Source organism: Passer domesticus, chromosome 6 (assembly GCF_036417665.1).
Source record: "Passer domesticus isolate bPasDom1 chromosome 6, bPasDom1.hap1, whole genome shotgun sequence".
NCBI lineage: Eukaryota > Metazoa > Chordata > Aves > Passeriformes > Passeridae > Passer > Passer domesticus.
In genome coordinates this window covers 7,725,150-7,745,437 of record NC_087479.1, presented here as the reverse complement: position 1 = coordinate 7,745,437, position 20,288 = coordinate 7,725,150, and the positions used below count along the sequence as shown (strand labels likewise).

The 20,288-nt window shown below is 42.0% G+C and overlaps 1 protein-coding gene across 6 annotated transcripts; it reads right to left on the bottom strand.

The window, feature by feature from the left end:
• Positions 1 to 479: 479 nt before the first annotated feature.
• On the bottom strand, positions 480 to 20,138 carry DLGAP5 (DLG associated protein 5). 6 transcript variants are annotated; one of them, XM_064423057.1, is made up of 20 exons: positions 20,080 to 20,104; positions 18,995 to 19,053; positions 17,105 to 17,354; positions 15,413 to 15,615; positions 14,871 to 14,975; positions 14,366 to 14,450; positions 12,608 to 12,706; positions 11,813 to 11,883; positions 9,894 to 10,186; positions 9,398 to 9,516; positions 9,198 to 9,318; positions 8,722 to 8,807; positions 8,020 to 8,180; positions 7,242 to 7,334; positions 5,659 to 5,878; positions 4,448 to 4,658; positions 4,036 to 4,093; positions 2,734 to 2,884; positions 2,325 to 2,374; positions 480 to 1,663 (listed from the first exon to the last, which is right to left on the bottom strand). In XM_064423057.1, exons 3-20 carry the CDS (start codon positions 17,343 to 17,345, stop codon positions 1,541 to 1,543), a joined length of 2,490 nt encoding a protein of 829 aa, XP_064279127.1. In that variant the 5' UTR covers positions 17,346 to 17,354; positions 18,995 to 19,053; positions 20,080 to 20,104; the 3' UTR covers positions 480 to 1,540. The 6 variants fall into 6 exon arrangements, with proteins under 6 accessions (XP_064279127.1, XP_064279129.1, XP_064279130.1 ...); XM_064423059.1 differs by having other exon boundaries at positions 5,659 to 5,875; XM_064423060.1 differs by having other exon boundaries at positions 9,198 to 9,315.
• Positions 20,139 to 20,288: the final 150 nt, after the last annotated feature.

Genomic DNA, 20,288 nt, shown 5'->3' with positions numbered 1-20,288 from the left:
CAACTTCACCCCGTGAGTCAGGCTGGTAAAAAAAGAAAACAGAAGTATGTATGTTCCCTTTGCTGTGAGTCACTGCAGTCTTGTCTGGAAAACAACAGTGCAGCAGCCACCACTGAAGTTTCCAAAGCTTTCTCTGACGTGGCTCATGCTGTTTTATAACAGTGACTCCTTTTATACTTTGAGTGCCAAGTTACAAGCAGAGTCCTTAAAATTTCCAGCAGATGCAGAAATCTAGAGCAGCACACTGCTACCAGCAGCATGGAGAAGCCGTGGCTACCCCAGCCCTGAAATTGTTCCAGACCAGGTTGGATGGGGCTTGGAGCAACCTGGTCTGTGGAAGGTGTCCCTGCCCGTGGCAGGGCCTGGAATGGGATGGGTTTTGAGTTCCTTCCCAACCCAAACCATTCTTCAGCAGGAAAGTCATTAAAAGGATCCCTAGAACTGGAGTTAGAAATGAAGAAAATGGATTCCAGCACACATCAGCTTCCTCTCTTTATTCAGTGTAATCAGTACACAACTTCCAGGTTCAAACTTAACACCTGGCAGTGGCAGCAACACTTTCTGCTGAGGGACTGAAATTTCTGCTTGGTGTGGGATCAAGGCTGGTGGAAGGATGTGTGTGTTACACTCAGGTCACCAGCAGAAGAAGCAGCCCAGTGAGGTGTTTGTTAAAAATATAACAAATGGTGGTACTGTAATGCTACTCCTCAAATCCACAGTCTACAGAACTGGCATGATCCTTGTGCACAAATATGTTACAGTCCAGATGGGGAATGCACAGGGAGCAAGATGAGAGAAGAGACTGAGCACAAACATGTCAAAAACAAGTAGAAAACATGGATCTATTAAGATACTGAATAGAAAACTGCATCCTTAAAGGAAGTAATATCAATGCCTATTGCAATACATCACCAAGAAAAGGCATTATCTGACTTAGAAATCCTTGTTCTGAGTTAGCTTCTGCTATTACAAATCCAGTGGTTACACACCAGGAAAACTTTCCCAGGAAAGAATTGCATACATCCAACCCTGCCAGAGCTGGTGCTGAGGCAGGGGTTAACACACCAGAGCATGGCAGAGTGTTCTGGGGAGGGAACAGGCTGGGTCTCACCCAGACTGGGTCTCTGGTGCCCTCCCAGCAGATACAGGGCACAGGCACAGCTGGTGGGGTGGGCATAATAACACCAAGTCATGAGGTCAGTCAGATCAGGGTAGAAAAGCTTAAAGGTGAACAGTTTTACAACCTGGAGGAGACAGGAAATACATTAAATGATACCAACATAAAAATGCTTCAGGTTGCAGTCAGAATTTACAGCCAGAGGATACAGCAGGGATCACCAGAACACAGCCCACTACTGCTGTACAGCAGAGCTTGGTGCATCACCACTGCACCACCAAATAATACAAACCCCAGGATCAGATCCATTACCACGGGTACTCTTCCTCTCTCAACACAGTTCCAGGTAGCAGACTGTGTTCCAGATACCTCAGTGGGCTTCCTGTTCATAGAATTTACATATTTTGCACTTGAAGTCACTTTTCAATGATCCCCAGAGGGACCAACAGGAGAAAACACCATGAGGTCACCAAATACTTCGGCTGCTGCCAAGTTCTGGGCTCTGGTCTTGACTGGAGTGAAGGGAAGCTCAGCATCCAGCACTGGCTGTGGGAAGAGCCAGAGTGTGGAGTCAGGAACACTTAAACCACAGAGCACTGGAAGGACTCTCATTTCCCCAAGGGTAATTTTCCAAGCTTATTTCCCATGCATAAAATAAAAAGTGATTACACATGGTCCGTGCTGAAGACAGACACTCCTTACTCAAGTCAGTAATCCATATTTTAAAGAGGATTTTTCACAAGAAAACCTACACCCAAATCCTATTAATTGTATTAAATGTGAAAGCTTTTGCACACCTGCTTTTCCCTGCTAGAATGTTACTTCCAGCTCTAAATGCTGAGGTGATTAAAAAAGATTTGGGGTAGACTTAAAAAATTCCAGGAAGAAAAAAAAAGGCTCTTAGTGAATATCTACAAGGAAATTTGTATGAAACACAATTTAAAGGCTCAATCTGACAAGAATCAGACATTGTCCTGCTACAAATGTCTTGATTCTTCCTACGCTCATCGTGAGCAATAAGAAACACCAGTGTGAGCCCAGCAAGGAAACAGCTGGAATGTGGTTTGTATTTAAAGTTACATCAACTGGCTTGATAACATCTTTAAGAGTTTAATTTTCTTTGTGCAGTAACTGAGTCTGCAGCAAAGGTGAACAGTCCTGCAACATGCAGCTTGCCTTAGTCAAATAAATTTGAAGGTCAACTTACCATATCAAAAGGATTTCTGTCAATGAGTGCCAAATCACTGCACGAAACATCTGAAAAATAAGTACATAATTAAAAAAAAAAGTTAGTCTGATGCTGCCAAAGCTGAAAAAATAGTATTGTTTCCTGTATTCATTAAAAGAAGAAATCCAAACTCTAAAGTGTATTTTTTTCTTTATATTAGCTTTCTCCCCCACACATCCCTCAGAAACTGTTCAGAGAAATGCAGGGGCACTGTTTGCTCATGTCCAGTGTGTGTTTAAGTCACACCAGCTAAGGGAGGCTTTTCTAACAGCACCCACAAACCAATCTGCTTTCAAAGAGTAATATTCAGGTTATCATAAATCCTTAGGACAACAGAAGGGCCCAGCAATGCCACCCAAGCTGCACCATGCAGCTCTCAGATAAGCACCTGTCTGATGTATTTGTGGCTCTCCAGACTGAGCAGAGTTTGTCTCCTCTGGGCTGCACATGATGATGTCTTGGCCCTGTTCTGCAGCAGACAGTTCCAGCTCTTCCATGCCATCCACTGCTTTTGATTCACTGCCAGGATTTCCCAGGACCTGAAAAACAGGGATTTTCTCCGTTCCCAGCCATGTCCTTGTTATATCACACCAAGTGCACACATCTAACCCACAGATTTTATGGAGAGTTCTGGAGAGATGGAGTTTAACTCCAGGCACTGTGCAAGGCACAGACAGGCCAAGGCTCAGGGTTAAGGCTGTGGCTCAAATCCCAAACACCCTTTAAAGCCTAAAAATCCCTCTGACAGTATAAGGGAAGCTCTTCCACAGGAAAGAAGGTTTTGAACTTCAAGTGTTATCTGGTGACTTTTCCTACAGAAAAACCCATCAGCAACACTGAAAGGTTTTCCCAGAGAGTGAAATCACCAACTCTCATTTTAATAGAGAAAGGATGCAGTAAAAGCACTAAGAAAAAATTAGTAACCAGGATTTAAAAAAATATATGTATGTAGGGGGATGGGAGGGGAAATGACTGCTGCAGTCATGCACAGATCCAAGCAGTAATAAATAAAATTTAAAGACTCCATTTCCAATGAAAGTTACTAAAGGATCATTGACTCCAAAGCACTGACTTTCACTGGCAGCACAGCATCATCTAAATTAGAGGCCACATTCCTGCTTTTTTAAGGCTACTCAACACAGGCAATGTCACCAAGTCTTCAGATATTTGAGGACATGGATTTTTGACTTGGATTAGCTCTTGCTATACCTTCATGGAGATTAAGAGCCCAGTGCTCTGCTGTGGAGGATGCTCTGAGGACTGAGTGCTGCTGCTTTTAGTCAGGGTCCATAAATGCACTTAATGCATTACTATATTACTATTGTATTTAATTATTATTGTATTACATATATTACATAATGATTATACTTTAAATGCATTTAAAACATCCCCACCAGAAGACAGGAGGTGGTAGACTTCTAGGTACACTGCTTCTCCAAGTGCCAGGTGTCCCCCTGGAGCAGCCAGGACCTCCAAAACACAGCTCTAAAGAGCAAGACAAGGTCCCCAAACTGCAGCAGTCCCTACTTTTGTCTAGTCAGAGGTAAAAAGCACTGCCCCAAGGAATATATAAGATTTTTAGGTGAGGATTTGATCAGAAGTCCAAGTGCCTGGGGTAATCAAAAGAATTTTTCCTTTGCTAGTAATAACCGAGTATGTAAAGCACATCCATGAACAATGCCTGACTTACCTTATTTCCCTCTGCTGGGCCAGCAACCAGGCACAATTCTTCAGCAACCGCAGAAGTGCTGGAAGAGAAACCAAAACATTTTCATTCTTCACAATCACCTTCATCAATCACCTTCTGACTTGTCGAACTAATCTTACAATTTGTTCTGCAGTTTTGCTGCCTTGGTTGGCACTGGTGAGCTACATCAAACTCAAACTTCCTGGGCAAACAAACTTCTACCCCAGCAGCAAAATTACATTTTGGCAAAGCTCTTAATATTTGCTTAAGGGAAGGAAAAGTCACAAGTACTTTGCAAACCTTATCACTGCCAGATCGACAGGTAACATTTAATGGGTTTTAACATCATGTCTTTCACTTCCAATTCCAAAATGATTTGTACAAGGTTATTTAAAAGCTGTTTTAACATGCCTACCTTTGTTCAAGACCTTCAGGGAGTTCATCCAATGGGGGAGTTTGTTCAGTGGGAAGTTGGTCCATTTTCAAACTCTGTGCTGGGTGGAAGCCTTTGAGGGCTGATGGAGTTTTCTTTGCAGGTGCATCCTCAGGGTTACAGAGAGGAGAAGAAAGCAAAGATCTGGATGATCTTGGATTTGCCAGTTTTCCAGGGGTCCTTGGAATCAGACCTGGAAAATGTGTTTAATATTTCATTCCTACAGCAGTTTCCAGAAGCTGCAATGAACTGATCATTACGATTCTAACCAGGGACAGACACAATTGTTTTCTGCTTGCTGAATCATCTTATACAAATATTAGATGGAAATCTTATATACACTTGCAAAGAGAAATTGAAATTATTAACTTCCATCTTTCAAATTAGGCAATTTTAATAGAGTTTAAAAGACACAGATTCAGAACTGATGCTTATAACAGATTCTCTGCTGGAGTTGGTATAAACCCAGTGTTGCTCAAAGCTTTTCAGAAGTTCTCCCCTACTAACAAGAGGCACATGAAAAAAATTGTTAGTTTTGTCATGAGAAGAGAGAACTGCACACAAAAAAGGGATTTTAAAATCAAATGATGAACTAGAAATGTGAGAGAAGCAGAAGTACTGAAAATACTGGCTGCATATAGATGTCAATATGATAAGATGCTGAAATTGAAGTTATATTTTGAGCACCTATTAAAAAACCTGAACTATTAAACAGCTTTTATAGCAAACTGGATTATGTTACAATCTTGTTAACCATGAGCACAGATTATGAGTGGACTTTATTTGCAGCTTTGAAGGCAGCACTGTAAGAGGTTTAGTTAAACAAAACAAAACAAAAAATCCCACTTCCTGTCCTACAATTAGAGTTGGTATTGACTTTGATGGAGAGGCTCATCAGCTGATTCTAGGAATGCTCAGATTAGGATTTCATTATTAAATTTATGCTGGAAAAACATGAACCAGCTATTTCACCTCTGCCTAAGCAGGGATTTCATGCTGCCATAACCACTCAAATCAGCACATTCATGTACACCAGCTTACTTTGGAGCCCTGATGTAATCAGTCACTGGCTGAAACACTGTCCAGCCCTGGAGTTGCAGCCAGAACAAACAGCACAATTCCTCTCCCCAGTGAAATGGATTAAACTCTTTGGTACCTTCAGATCACGGAAATCACGATTAAGCTTCACCTACCTGAAAAGTTTTTCACAGGGCTTTCAATCCTGAAAAATCCTGCTTCAAAAACCACTTTTTCTGCCTCTGGCAGACTCTCCTGCTGGGTACCCTCAGCAGCTCCCCCCTGCTTCATTCTGTCCCTCATGGCTGCTTTGACAAAAGCCAGGCGGCTCCGGGCAGCAGCTCTGGCAGCTGCTTCCACCTTGGCCTTGGGCACTCCACTGGGCACTGCCTTCTTCTGGAATGAAAGAAAGCTGGGTCACACCTGGAAATTCTGGAGAGGAGCAATCACACATGAATCTCTACACAGGTGCTGCTGCCACAGACACAGCAAGGAGCAAAAGGAGGCTCAGGGGGGACCTTGTGGCTCTGTCAGGTGGGATTCAGGCTCTGCTCCCAGGGAACAGGCAGGAGGAGAGGGAATGGACTAATTCGCACCAGAGGAGGTTTGGATTGGATATCAGGAAAAATATTTTCACTGAAAGGGTTGTCCAGCCCTGGCACAGTTGCCCAGGGAAGGGTGGAGTCCCCATCCCTGGAGGGATTTAAAAGCCATGTGATGTGGTACTTGGGGACAGGGATTGGGGGTGACATTGCCAGTGCTGGGGAATGGTTGGATTTGGTGACTTCTCCAACCTCAACAATTCTACAATTTTATGCATCAAGGCCTCTGCCCATCCCCAGCATCTCTTGTGCTGCCATCCAGCTGTTAAGTCTGTGATGACAACATTAATAATTTTTTTTCAAATGAATCTGCAGTTCAAAAAGCCTAGACTTTTTTTTCCCTAATAAATTCAGTAAGATTTTGGAAGCACTGGGATGCAGGGACTCCTAGTGGCAGGGACACAGTGTAACCACAGGACAGACTCCAGGCAGGCAGTGAAGCCTCTCTTGGCGTTCAGTTTTCCAAGGGAAGTTTTGTTTTGTACCACCTGAAGAGTTCTGGCATTTATGGGCAGCTCCCACAGACCACAATCCCTCTGTTTTCCCATGCCTGGAGTTTCTTACCCACCTTCATCTCAATGTTATGATTAGTTATGCAGTGTCAAGGAACTTAGAATTTAGGCAATGCAAACACAACTCAATACTCAGTCAGAAGCAATTATATATTTCAAACCAAAGAGTAGATAAAACAACTCACATTACAGCTTATTTTGCAATAAGCACTAACTTATTTTGGAGAGTATCAGATCCTTTTGTGCTTAGAGAAGCAGCAGTTTAAAGCCACCCATGGTGTTGGCTTAATGGGACACCATTACAATTGAGCACTCCCTGCTCAAAACTGGCAGTCACTCCCAAATTCCTGGGTGGTTTACTTCCCAGTTAAGTCAGTGGCCCAGATAAGTTGTTTTACATCTGAAGAGTAAGTTTATATCCTAAATTTAAGAGATTTATCTTACTGGTATAGACTCCAATGACTCCAAAAAATGCATTGTTAATTCTTAGTTCTAATCTTAGCAGCCAAAAGAGGCAACTAGGACTAAACCCATCAAATAATACAAGAGAGGTGAGGGAGAGGGGTGCACCCTGAGAGGAATTTCACTTAATATTCAATATATCTAAAGAAGCCATGCAAGATGTGCTTTAGGGGCTATTCATACCTTCACAACTGCTTTGCTTGGGACATCAAGTGGCTTCCACTCATTGTCTTGAAGCTTCACCAGATTATCAAACTTTTTATTCACATCTTCAATCTGTTGGTCACATTTAAGGAAAGCAAAAGAATGCATTGTAAAATAACCTTTATTCAAACAAGCACAGCCTTCCATCCTGCAGGAAACATCTCTCCAATACTTATGAAGAAGCAGGTCAAACTCTTATGCTTTCTGCAGAGAAGTCAAGACCTGTGACCAGGACCATAACAAATCCATCTCTGCATTTAATTTAACTACTTACAAACTCCTTGGTTGAGAGCTCTTTTGAGAATTCAGATTATATTTCATTCTGAAACTAAACAAAGCATCAAAGGAGGAGAAGAGGAAGGTTCTCTACCACCTAAGCTCAGCCCTAAAGAGTTATGTAGCTCCTGCATTATTCTCACACTGAAGCATGGAACCTCTACTTTTCAGGTGAGCTTCAGGAATTTTCCAAAAATTGGGAGGTAGACATTGTGACTGTATCCTCACTCCAAAACAGAGTAAGATTTGGCCAAATATTTTCATTCCAGAGACACAAAAGCCACAGGAACACACAACAGAAGAACTGGTCCATGAATTATAAGTCACAGTATCCCAACTGCAACTATTCACTGTCTCAGTGTTAAAACAAGGACCTGCATTTTTTACATTAAAGATAAAAAATAGAACCAAAGAAGTTTCAATACTTGGTTCATAAAAAACCATCAGTTTTATCCTACTAAGTTAACAAGCAAGTACATACCTGAAAATTAACCATATCCCAAAACCCATCCAGGTCTGTACACGTTGTTTCTTTTTCACCTCGTTTAAATTCACAATTATCAACCAATCCTTCAAACTGTTTGAACCTTTCTCCTATGAGCAGCCTTGTCTGACCAACTGTGGAGCGAATCAGGTCTTTAGCTGGTAGCAAGAAGACAAAAAATACAGGATATCTTGGATTAAGAAGTGTTTGAGGAGTCTGGAATTTGTTGTCCCACCTACTGCAAACCTGCAATTCAATTCAGATGGAGCTTTCCTGTCCACTGAAATGCTCTGAAGTTGCTTCTTTTAAAAAAAAATTACTCTCTCAAGTCTTAAAGATAAGCATTGCTGGAGTCTATATTTTCCCAGATAAGGGCACTTATTCCACATTAAAATTAATATTATTTTTTAAAACCAGCTTGGTTAAAGTTCCTACATTTAAATACACTTCAGAGTGGCAATAGAAAAACTATTTTGATGTGCACTTTGTTCATTTTATCCATCACCATCACTGCAAAGTGCTACACAAATTTTAGGACTAGACTTTGTCTCTTGGGGGAGATCCAACTCTAAACTTTCTCTAGTACAGCTTTGCAGATTTTTTTTTTCCTGTTTTGCAAACAGCACATACATGTCCTTCTCTCTGTCCCATTCAGTGCCCAGAACCCCCCTTCTGGTGCCTACTGCAGCTCACTCTTACCATCCTCTGGAATGTCCAGCTCAAGGTTTCCTTCCCACTGCAGGCATTGAGACAGGAGCCTCTCTGTCTCAGTCTGAAGAATGTTTCTGAAAATACAAGGATAGAGAAAAAAATAAGGATTTGGAGAATTTCCTGACTTGTGGAGGCTTTTAATGGTGATTATCCTTTTGCTCTCAGAGAATCCACAGTCTCTGAGCTGAAGATTAGATTGTTTGATTTTGTTGAGTGGCTGAGGTGCAATTTCTTTTCTACTGCTTTCAAGTCATGATCCTTAGGACAAGGTGTTAGTCTCCAGAATTTTGCATTCTTTCCTTGCACTAAGGTGCAAAAAGGAAAACAGGAATATCTGCCTGCTCAGGTCACAGCTGTCAGACACCAATCACCATTAAATGAAGCTGATCTTTGGAAGAAGTCTCATTATTCATATTAAGAGTTTTCAAATGGACATCAGGGAAGTGAAACAAGTGAACCCAAACCTGAAATAGGGCACATCATGCTCTTGCTCTCTTGTATCATCTGCCTTCACTGCAAGTGCTGTTGAGACAGGAGTTGTTTTGTTTGATCTCTGAGTGGAAGTTCTCCCATCTGATTCACCTGCTGAAAAGCATGAAAGGACCTTGTTCAGAATCCGGTGATAATTAAAAGCATTAGAATAAACTAAATGTGAACTTCCTACCTCCTCTTTTTAAACTTGTGGTCATTTGCTGTTCTTGAATGCCTTCAACAGAAGGTGAAATTTGGATTTTTAAATTAGGCTTTTGTGCTTTAGTTTCACTGGATTTTTCAAATATTTTGCTGGAAACAAACGAAAGTACATGTAGTTAAGACACACTGAGAAAGTGACATCAAATATGGGCAATCTCACAGAAATGCATAGTTTAGAAGGCAAACCTCCACAGAACACTAGAGAACCCAAATAAAGAAATCACTGCAGATAGATACAGGGCAGTCTTTGACAGCTGCTCCTCAAGCATGGACAGAATAATGGATTATATCCATATCTGCTGTTGTGTTAAGTGCACATTTAAGCAGTGGTAGAAACCATGAGGATCAGGTGTTAAAACACCACAACACTTTGTTACAAAGTGAATCTTTCTATAGAAAAATGGGTTTTTTGTGCCCCCACAGAGGTTTACTGGCATTTTAGGCCCCATTAGAAGGAAGACTCTTACACTGGAGATTTTGAAAAATTCCAGACAGCAGTGGGTGTCAAAAAAGCATTTGCCCTTGAAGGAGACATGGGTGTCACAGTGTAGGTTGTCAATTCATTTGGAGGCTGAAACACAAAGTTCTGAGGTGCAAAGGACCGTGTTCTGGGTCTCCTTGGACAAAAATTGTTGTTTTCCACTGAGGTTCGTTCTTGCTGAAGTTTTACTGGCACTGAGTGTGTGGAATCAGCTGCAGAACTTTGCACCCCTGGATCCACTCCAGAATTTGTCTCCACTTCATGTTCGGAAGAAATTATCTGTAGCAGCATAGAAAGACAAATAGATCATCAAACCAATCGTGTTTGCCATAAGTGAGGGCTCAATTATAACATGAGTGTCTGAAAGCCACCAGGAAGGGAACAGCTTAAGGTAAATCAGCTCCTAAACCAGCACAACTGGACAGAAGTGATGAGCTACTAATAAGTCCAAACATTTTTGATACCTTCAAATCATTCTAGAGACAGAAGTTAACACTTCACTACAAAAAATGCAACAATCCACCCCAGAGGCTAAAGGAGAACACCTTATCAACCAACACAATAATTAAAATTGACAAATGCTTGCTCCCACTGCTAGAAATAAAAGCTTTAAGGAGATAAAATTCTCAAGAGCAGAATTACTGGTTCCTAATCCAGCTAGGACTGTTGAATAATCATAGTATATGCACATGCTCCAATCCAAAAACTGAAAAACAAGCTGGAATAGGCTGATAGCTGAGGAATGCAACCCAAGACAAGTGCAGTTACCACCACAGAATGTCATTAAAAAAGGAGAAAAAAAATTAATCATTCACATTGTTATGAGATGAGTGAGCAGATAGCCACACAGAACACATTTCTGAGATACCTGACTGAGATTGTTAGCTCAAGCCAGCCAGAAAAACTCTGGGTGTTTTTCAATAAAATATGCATCTTCAATCCACTGAAAGTCTTGTTATACTTCAGTCACCTCTGCTAGGAATGTAAACCCTGAGTTTTGCTTTTAGCCAAGCTTTCCAAATGAGCTGCCTGTGGTTACCAACTGGCAGGGACTCCTGCCTGGGAAGAGGTGTTTGTCCAAGGAAGATACAAGTGCTCTCACCTCCTGTTTGGGTGTGATTGCACGACCTCAGACACTAAAGCACAGCTCCAGTTACAGGTACAAGGTGGAGATGAGAGGTGCGAGAGGGAAGAGTGAAGCAAAAGAAGGAAAAAATAATGGATAGCTCTTGCACAGAAATGCATGAATGCATAAAAAATTCTGGAAGTGATGACACCAAGAACCACAATGACTGCATTCAGCTGTAAATCATGCACAGAATAGTGTTCTACTTTGCAGAAAACAACATCTCCAGCTTTATTTTTTGGTGGTTCAAAACCTAAAATTGTGTTTATTTCTTAGCTTCTAGAGTTTCATACCGTTACCTGAGCAGGAAAATAATCCATTCAGAATACACTTCAAAAAGGAATGAACTGCACAAAATTTACAGCTGCTGGATTAAACCAGCAAAGCAATTTTTTTTTACTAGTTAAAACATCAGACACATCACGCAAGAACTTCTTGTCTATTTTAAATCATTGTCCAAATCCTGATTAGCAATCACATCATTCATCAGCCATGTCCATATCCAGGGTGGGATTCTTGGGGTTGCCCTGTGAGGGGCCAGGAGCTGGACTGGGATGATCCTGTCTCTTCCAAGTCACAGTATTCTGTGATTCTATGAGCACTAAATTTGATCTTAATTTTTAAAATATGTCAGTATAAATACATATAGCTCCTTCCCAAATTCCAGCTTATTACTGAAATTACTACTTTTATGTTTGAGCACTTCAGCTACAATGACACAGTTATTGGCACTTAAATTAGTTTTACTGCTTTTCCATTTGAACTATTACATGACCTACCTTTATGGGATCAGGTTTGACAGCTTTCTTCTGCTTTCCTACATTTGCTGCCTTTCTCTGTGACTGGTTACCTACAAAAAGAGACACTCCCAGAGGTCAAAAAGGCAGCTGATTCATGTAATCTTTCACCAAAACACTGCCATAAAAATCAGTTGCTAAAGATAGGGAGAGACTTTTATTTCCTGGGTGGGAGGCGGCTACAGGGAAGAAATAGCATTGCAAAATTTCATTCAAAAGAAAACCTGGCCTGGGATTTAACAGCCTAGTAACAGATGTATCACCAAGAAAACAAATTCATAAAGCCATCAATCTTCAGATCTTGCCATATAGTAAAAATCACCTTATTTCCTAAAAGGTTGGAGAGAGTGTCAAGCCAATTTGAGTTTAGATTTTTAATTTCTATATGGCATAGGAATTCTGTTGGTGGACTGACTTCCAGTAAACAGGCAAACACAAAGAGAAATTCCTCACCTGAAGAACAAAGGCTCTCATCTCTTCCAGAGATATTCCTGCTCATACATTTAATAATTATATGGCCATAAACAGCCCAAGTGCCAACCTCTACCAGGTCTGGCTTTGTTCTTTGAGTTTGTAATTACCATGTGGACATGGATGCTCCACACTGATGGCTTTTGTGGGAAGTCTTGGTTTCAACACATTGATGTAGATACTGCACTAGAGCTCCAGGCAAGAGTCTGAGTGATCCAGCATTTAGCCCCTTTCTTAGATGATAATTGGGCATGATTTAAATGCAGTCTAAGGTACAGCTGAGCTACACAGCTCTGCCTCACTTACCAGCAGTAGCAGCAGTTGGTTTCAGCACTTGCCTGGCTGCAGAGGCAGCTGCTCTGGTGACTCTCCCACTTGGGGCTGGTTGGGCTGCAGTCTGCAACACTGCAAGAGAGAGGAATCCCAGAGATTCCAAGTTTAATAAGGAGCTGCACTCAAGTAATAACTGAAAGTTTCCATTTTGTAGAAATCAGAGAAATGCACCAGCAGTTACCAGTTGCTTGGGTTTGCCAGAATGAACAGGGTTGGGTGGGTTGGGTCAGTTCAGAGCACAGCTTGGCCCTGGCACCCAGGCAATGCTCTGAGGGATCCTGACTCAGTGTGGTTTTACTGCACAGGTCCATCAGTGTGTTTGATGCCATGCACAAAGCTAAGGAATGCTTCTCACTGCTCCCTGCAAGCAGAGTCAAGGCCCTCCCTGTTTTGCAGATGAAGATTTTTAGATTAATATCTTTGCCATGGTTATTTGCACAGCTGGAAGCTAAAGCAAACCATCGGTGTAACAAAATGATGCCCTGGCCATTACATGAAAGATTTCCAGGTCAGAATTTAATGCAATCTAACAAAGTACTCTTAAAACTAATTGGCTCTGAAATATTTTATAAAACATGACAAGTTCATGCACTGTATTACCCATCTTCATAATTTTCATCTTTGTATTTTAGCACTGTTTCTAACAGGCTTTTAAAATGACTCCACTTTTGTGCACAGACAAATTTCATGGGAGTTCCTTATTCCATTCCCTGCCTGTCTGAAACCCCCACTTTGTTACTGTTAATGCTATTCCTGTCTTTATTGTCAAGCTGTGATTCTGTACAAGCTAGAATGAAAAGCTGGGGAAAAAATCACTGGGTAAACACCTACAACATTGGGTTTATCAAACATTCACTTCCCAAACATTTTTATATTGGTGTTTCAAAGAATCACAGAATGGTTTGGGTTGGAAGGGACCTTAAAGATCACCTCATTCCAACCTGCCAGTTTAAGTACATATAATGCATATCCTTGATTCAGTACAAAAGAAATAATCAATTTTAGAAAGAAATAACCAATGGATGACCACTTTGCAAAAATTAAACAATTTAATTGCTATATCAAGCACTAATAATACATCTTTTCAGTATTCACTAAGGGCACTACTGAAATTAAATAAAGGTCTGCATCTTGCTGATTTGATTAGATTAATGATGTGAAAGTCATTTCACTCTGAATTACTGAATATCTTGCATTAACATCAACATTCCACATGACTTGGTTGTATCTACTTAAGGATATCACTGAGCTATGAAGAATTTCTGATCCAAGATATTCCAATCCCTTGAGGTGGCACAGGTTGTTTATTTTTAATTGCTGTTTTCTTAAGAAATATCTGTAATTGTGGCACAAAGTGACAGAAGGCACTTGCTCTTTTCTAACGCAGTCACTACCTGTGATATTCTTGAGGCAAACAGAAACCTCTGCACAGCTCCAGGAGCTGAGGCATCTGGCAGTTGTGCAATTTGCCTTCTGACCTGTTTCTTCGCCCTCTTCCAGGGGGAATAATCAGTACCAGGACTGTCAGGACCCTGCATTCCATTTCCCCCAGCCCATGGAGGCAACAAGCTCATGTGATCCCTGAGCCACACACTTGACAATCCACCAGCTGCTGCCCTTGGTAGGAATGGCCATCTTAAAACCTCCTCCTTCCTTCCTACACCCAAAAATGTGCTGTGGATCTTTCACCCAAAAAATACCCAACTCTCAGGTTCAGCTGTATTTCCATACCTTTCTCTTTTTCAGCCACTTTGGCTGTACTCATCTGTTTCTGTCCTGCCTGTGTAGAGCGCACGCTCTGCCCGTGGGCACTGACCTAGGAGAAAAAAACCCAGGTTTTTTGTGAAATATCAGATTCCAGAAAATCAACAGCCTAATTTCTTTACTCATCTATCTATCCTAGGTTACAGCAAAGAGAAAAAGTCAAATAATTTGGTTGAGGGGGCTTTAAAAAGTAGAGAGACATTAAGGATAACTTAAAATAGATTGCTTTAGGGATATGTTATTGTGCATTATCCAACTAGTTAATAAATTGTCAGAAAAAGAATGAAGAAAAATATTTAAGCAACAGCTAAAATATCTTAAAAACTTGATTGATAAACAGATCCAGAAAACCTGTGCTCTTTTCTGCTTGTACTGATCTAGTCAAACTTGTAAAGATACTACCCTGAGTCTGAAATTGCATCACTTTCTCTACATTTATTCACTAAAGTTGTATATAAAAAAATAAACAAACCGTAGAGGACTTAGATGCGGTTGGTATCAGAGTTGGTATCATAGATTTTCCTTCTTGCATCTTGGCTTTTGACCGAGTCATCCTTCCAGAGAAAGCAGGAGCTGCCTGGAAACATCCCCAAGAAAATGAGAGTTAAAAAACTCCTTTTTCCCTTTGTTACAGAGACTGAGCAAGAAGCATAAATGTGAAAAACAACATGTCTGTTCAAAATGGGTCAAGTGTGAAAACTTTCAAAGCTGAGTTGATTAAATATGAACAAGTTACTAGTTCTAAAATAATGCAGCTCTTTCATTTGTGGATGAATCATTCCAGTTTTTGAACTGAACATAGTCACAAACACAAAAATCCACATATCATTACTACTGTTTCCAGCTTTGTTTAGAAAAGAGAATGAGCCAAATTACTCCCTTATCATAACATTAATAAAGCATTTGCAAAATAAGCAGTTGATTTGAATTAACACACACATCTTGTACACAAATACCAATTAAACAGCGTACACAGATGCAGATAATTTAGATATGAAATATCACCACTGTTACCGTCTCTCTTGGCTTTGCTACTGCAGGTTCCTCAGCAGCAAGAAACCCAGGTGCAGCTGGTCTGTAGAGGCCAACCTTGAAGACCCCTTTCTTGGCTCTCTCTCTCTGCTCCTGCAGTTTGCGCAGCTCCTTCTCCTCCTTGTAGCGCTGCAGCATCTCCCTGCGCTCGTTCATCCTCTTGGTGGCTGCATTTGGGGTTGCCTCTGCAGCAGACATGCAAGGCACATGTGTTATAAAACCACAAAGGTGGGTTTTGGGCCAACAAGAAGTCAGAAATTTCCAATAAACTTTGCCAAGCTAGAAGAGGAACCCAAGTCAAAGAGCAGAACGGACGGAATCTCAGAAGTGTTAATTTTAACCCTTCCCACTAAAAGGGAATTCAAAGGTAAATTTCAACTTACAAATAGACTTCCCCAAATATCCACTTGAGGACTACTACAAACTCTCTCCCATTTCACAGGCTTGCAAGGCTACTGGTATGAAAATTAACATCTCATCTTCTTATTTGGTTTATTTGTAGCAGTTTTTCTATTCAAACACTTGCAATGTCGTTGAAAACTCAACTTTAGATACCAAAGTCTGACTCAGGCTGAGAATAAACGAGGCAGAAGTTATATGAAAGAATAAAACCTTAAGATGTTGCCAAATTTGAATTATGTCTAACTGAAAAATGGATATCCACTTAAAGTTGAAATTTATGAAAGATAATGAAGACAAATTTATTACATTTTATATTTGATACTATTACATACAGACTGCACTCCAATAATCTTCAAAAAATTACTATCCTCCAATTATCTTCTGCTATCAAAATACTAAAGGTGAAAGTATTTCTAAAAAAACCTGTTGACATTTTTAAATATTAACTTAATTTCTTAGACCATAAACATCCAGGAGAGCCAGGAGGCAGAATTCAGTATATAAGCAGGCTCTATTTTCTGAGAGGAAAATAAGTTATCAAAAACTAGTAATTTTCAAAATAAAATCATACTATGCATTTATCCATTAATAATTTTATATACCATATAAAATTGCCCATTTGCTAAGTATAGTTTAAGTACACAACAGGCATGTGTACTAGAAGGTATTTTAGATTACAGTTTTTCACATCTTAAAGGACAAATCACAAAGGCACTTCCTATTGAATATTAATAATAAAATGCATTCTTCCTTTAGCTGCTGCAGACAAATGTGGATAGATAAAATGTAGGAGAATAGAGATAGTGGTGAAGGTAGGCAGTCTCACCCCTAAGGAATTACAGCTGTGCTAATTATCAGCATTAAGAACAAGCCTGCCCTTGATAGGCCACAGCTGGAGCCAGTTAAGAGGGGTATTATAAAAGAGCAGCTTGGCAGGTGGAGATGTGAGGTGGAGTTTGTTGGCTGTGCTGAGAAGAAGAAAAAGTCAGTGCTGTGAGGAGCTGCCCATGAGAAACCACCGAGAAGGTATGGAACCTTTGTAATAAGATGGCAACAGACAAATCAGAATAAAACATCATTCACACCACTGGAGCAGGGTACAGCTGTATTAAGATTTTATTGTCTTGATTTGAACACTTGATAGGGTTTTAAATCTTCAATGTTTTCATCAAATTAAAATGTTGACTGCTATTAGGTTTCTGTGATAATGCTACTAAACCTACTCATAATTTTTAACACTTAAAAAAAAGTCTATAGCAATTCTTTACTTACTCTGTTTCACACTGCTGTTCTCTTGAGGGCACAACTCCCTGGTTTCCTTGAGCTCAGCAATTCCCCTCTCCTTGGAGAACTGGACATTGACATCTGCCAGCCCCAGCTGCCGGCGCTTTTCGAAGAGCCTGTGCCTGTTCTCCTTCTGATGGATGGATTTCCTGCGGGCAACCTTGGTCCTGAGGGCTTCTGTACTGAAATCCTTCTTGTATCTACTGGCAAACTGGGAAGTGGCAGCCATCCTGATGACCTTAGACAACAATCACAGTGATTAGGAAAACACTGTCGTGATTTGTTTTCCGGTTTTGTTAAAGTTTGTTAATGTTATTACCAAAGCCTTGAATTCTTTATTTCTGTATGTGACCAGAGAAAACTCAAATGACAATTTCAGCAATGACTCTTTCAGCAATTTCCCATTATTTTTATTCATTCCAGGGAGCAGTTTGGGTGTGGAGTGGTCACCAAGTCTGGCACAGAATTAGGAGGGGACACTGCACCCATGCCTGGGATTGGCTGGGCTGCTTTCTCCACAGCTGTTTTCCACATTAAGGAGATGAGCAAGTAAATGATAGGGCTGGAGGACAATACTTGGAAACAACATTCCATTTAGATTAGACCTATCTGATAGCAAGGAATTTTGCCATCAGAAACATCAGGATGTTTCCAGGATGCAACTACAATACAATAGTGGTTATTTCAAGCAGAATTTTTCCCGTCTTTAACCTGAGGAAGCCTTAAGCCAATTGTCAGCTGGTTTGCACTTGTGTTGGGGTCAGCTGTCACTTGTCTTTGCTTTAGCACGGGAAAAGGTGGTTCTGGGCAGACCATGCTTTGGTGAAGGAGTCTGGACTCTTGCTTTTGGTCTTCAGTTGAGTTTATTGTTCCTTATCTACAAAGTTTTTCTGTCTGTCCAGCCGAGGTCTGATCAGCAAGACAGCCAAGGGCACTCTCTCCTGCCCACGGGGTGGTTGTCTCTTTTATAGTGAAAACTACATATTAGATATTTACCTTCTATTTCCAATACTTTTCATCCTTGTTGGCAAGTGCACCTTCACTATGAACCAATCCACACATGCCAACATCATCCTGAACATGGATGCCAAGGAGAAGAAAGAAGGACAGGGCACGCCCAAATCCCTCCATCTTGGGACTCCTGACCCCCATGTACAGAATTCCAAACCCCCTGTACAGTGCTCTAAATATTTTTCCTTCACCCTGTAATTCCTACTACTGTGCGACTTAAACTTTTGTGGCCTGTAATTCTTTATATAAGGTTGGCAATTTGCTCCATGAATTAAGGTCAGATTTCCAGGTGTCTTTGGCTTCCTGCCAGGGCTTTGAGACATCCAGGGCATCCACAGAGATGTCCTGGGTTCCAACACACTTGCTGTGCTAACAGGACATAAAGGGGCTCCAGGAGAGGTGCAGAGGGCCTGGAATGGCAGGACAAGGGGGAATGGGTGTAAACAGACAAAGGGGGGCAGGGTTAGATGGCATTTTGGGAAGAAATTCTTCTCTGTGAGGGTGGTGATGCCCTGGCACAGGGTGCCCAGAGAAGCTGTGGCTGCCCCTGGATCCCTGGAAGTGTTCAAGGCCAGGCTGGATGGGGTTTGGAGCAGCCTGGGATAGTGGGAAGAGTCCCTGCTCGTGGCAGGGGATGGGAACAAGATGGGCCTTAGGGTCCCTTCCTACCCAAACCATGCTGGGATTCTGTTATCTCCTGCATCCCCACTGAAACCTGTCTTATCAAGTCTCTACACTCATCCTTTCTCAGGACAAAGTTCCTAAATTTACCCTTTAAGTACAGCAAGGTTACCAGTGATATCTGTGGGCTCATTAAAAATGGTTTTCGTGCTCAATATCCCAAAGATGTGTTTAGAGAAAAAATACCTGTCTCCTCTTCTTCCCAGGTTACTGTTCCCCATGCAGTATCTTGCCCAAACAAGAGCCTAGAAGATTAATTCGTATTTAAATTGACAAAACCTCAAGTAAAGGGTATTAGCAAGAAAGGGACAGAGGGCTTATCTTGTCTTGGCCAAGACCCCTTGTGTGAGGACACGAGGCTTGACTCCATTTTATAGCTGTGATTGGTCACTAATTGAAAACAATCCACATGGACCAATGGAAGATGCACCTGTGGCACTCCACAGCAGCAGTTAGTTATTGTTTACATTTCTTTCCTGAGGCTCTCAGCCCCTCAGGACAGGAAAAAGATATCATGGCTACAGGCTTACACAAAGGATTTGTGACTGGCTAACTTACAGTACCAAAAATTAAAGCCGATTGTTTATTTTATATATAGCAGTAAAGGAAAAGGGACGCTTTTGACCAACAACACCCTAAGAACCAAAGAGCAGTATGAGCATGAAAACATTTAGGTGCTCTTTTAGGCTGAACAGTGAGAAAACAGAGCAGGACACGACTATTAGCAAGAAATTAAGAGAGGGTTTACACAAAGGATTTGTGACTGGCTAGACTACAGTACCAAAAATCAAAGCTGATCATTTATTTTGATAAAAAAAAACAACAAAGTAAAAGAGACACTTTTGACCAACACCGAGAACCAAAGAGCAGTGCGAGCAGGAAAACATTTGAGGCTGAATAGTGAGAAAGCCGAGCAGGGAGAGCAAACATCGCCCCTCTTAGAGCGGCCGAGCCTGAGCACAAGCCGGGCTCAACGGTTTCGAGCGGGGCCCCGGGGCTCGGAGCGGGCCGGGGGGCACAGCCCCGACCCGGCCGTGTGGGGCCAGCCCGGCACCTGCCCCTCAGCACCTTCCCCTCAGCCCCGTCCCCGCCAGCGCCCCCGGCTGCTCCCGTCACAACTCAGAGAAGCACCGCTGCCACGCCAGACCCGCACGCCGGGACCCCTCACGGAGCACACCGCCGGGGAGCCGCGGTTCCCCCGACCCCTCAAAGCCCCTCCAGGCTCCCAAACCCGGCCGCGGGACCCCCGCTCCCCCCGGGCCCGCCATTACCTGCCCCGGCTCCGCGCAGCCCCCGCCGCGCGCCGCCCCGCCTCGCTTTCAAATCTCACCCGCCGACGCTCATTGGCCAGCCCGGACGGCCCGCTGTCATTGGCCTCACCGCGGGAGCTGATTGACAGCGCCGGAGCGCCACAGCTTATTGGTCGCCCGATGGCCACTATTAATTTCCATTGGCTGCTTGGGGAAATTCCCCGCCCAGT

What these genes read in the sequence shown, in the direction of transcription:
- DLGAP5 (XM_064423058.1), bottom strand. Translation starts at nt 17,345, where the DNA reads ATGGCTGCCACTTCCCAGTTTGCCAGTAGATACAAGAAGGATTTCAGT. An exon ending in TAGCAAAGCCAAGAGAGACG is followed by an intron (nt 14,976 to 15,412) that starts GTAACAGTGGTG and finishes GGATGTTTCCAG; the next exon opens with GCAGCTCCTGCTTTCTCTGG. An exon ending in CCGCATCTAAGTCCTCTACG is followed by an intron (nt 14,451 to 14,870) that starts GTTTGTTTATTT and finishes TTTTTCTCCTAG; the next exon opens with GTCAGTGCCCACGGGCAGAG.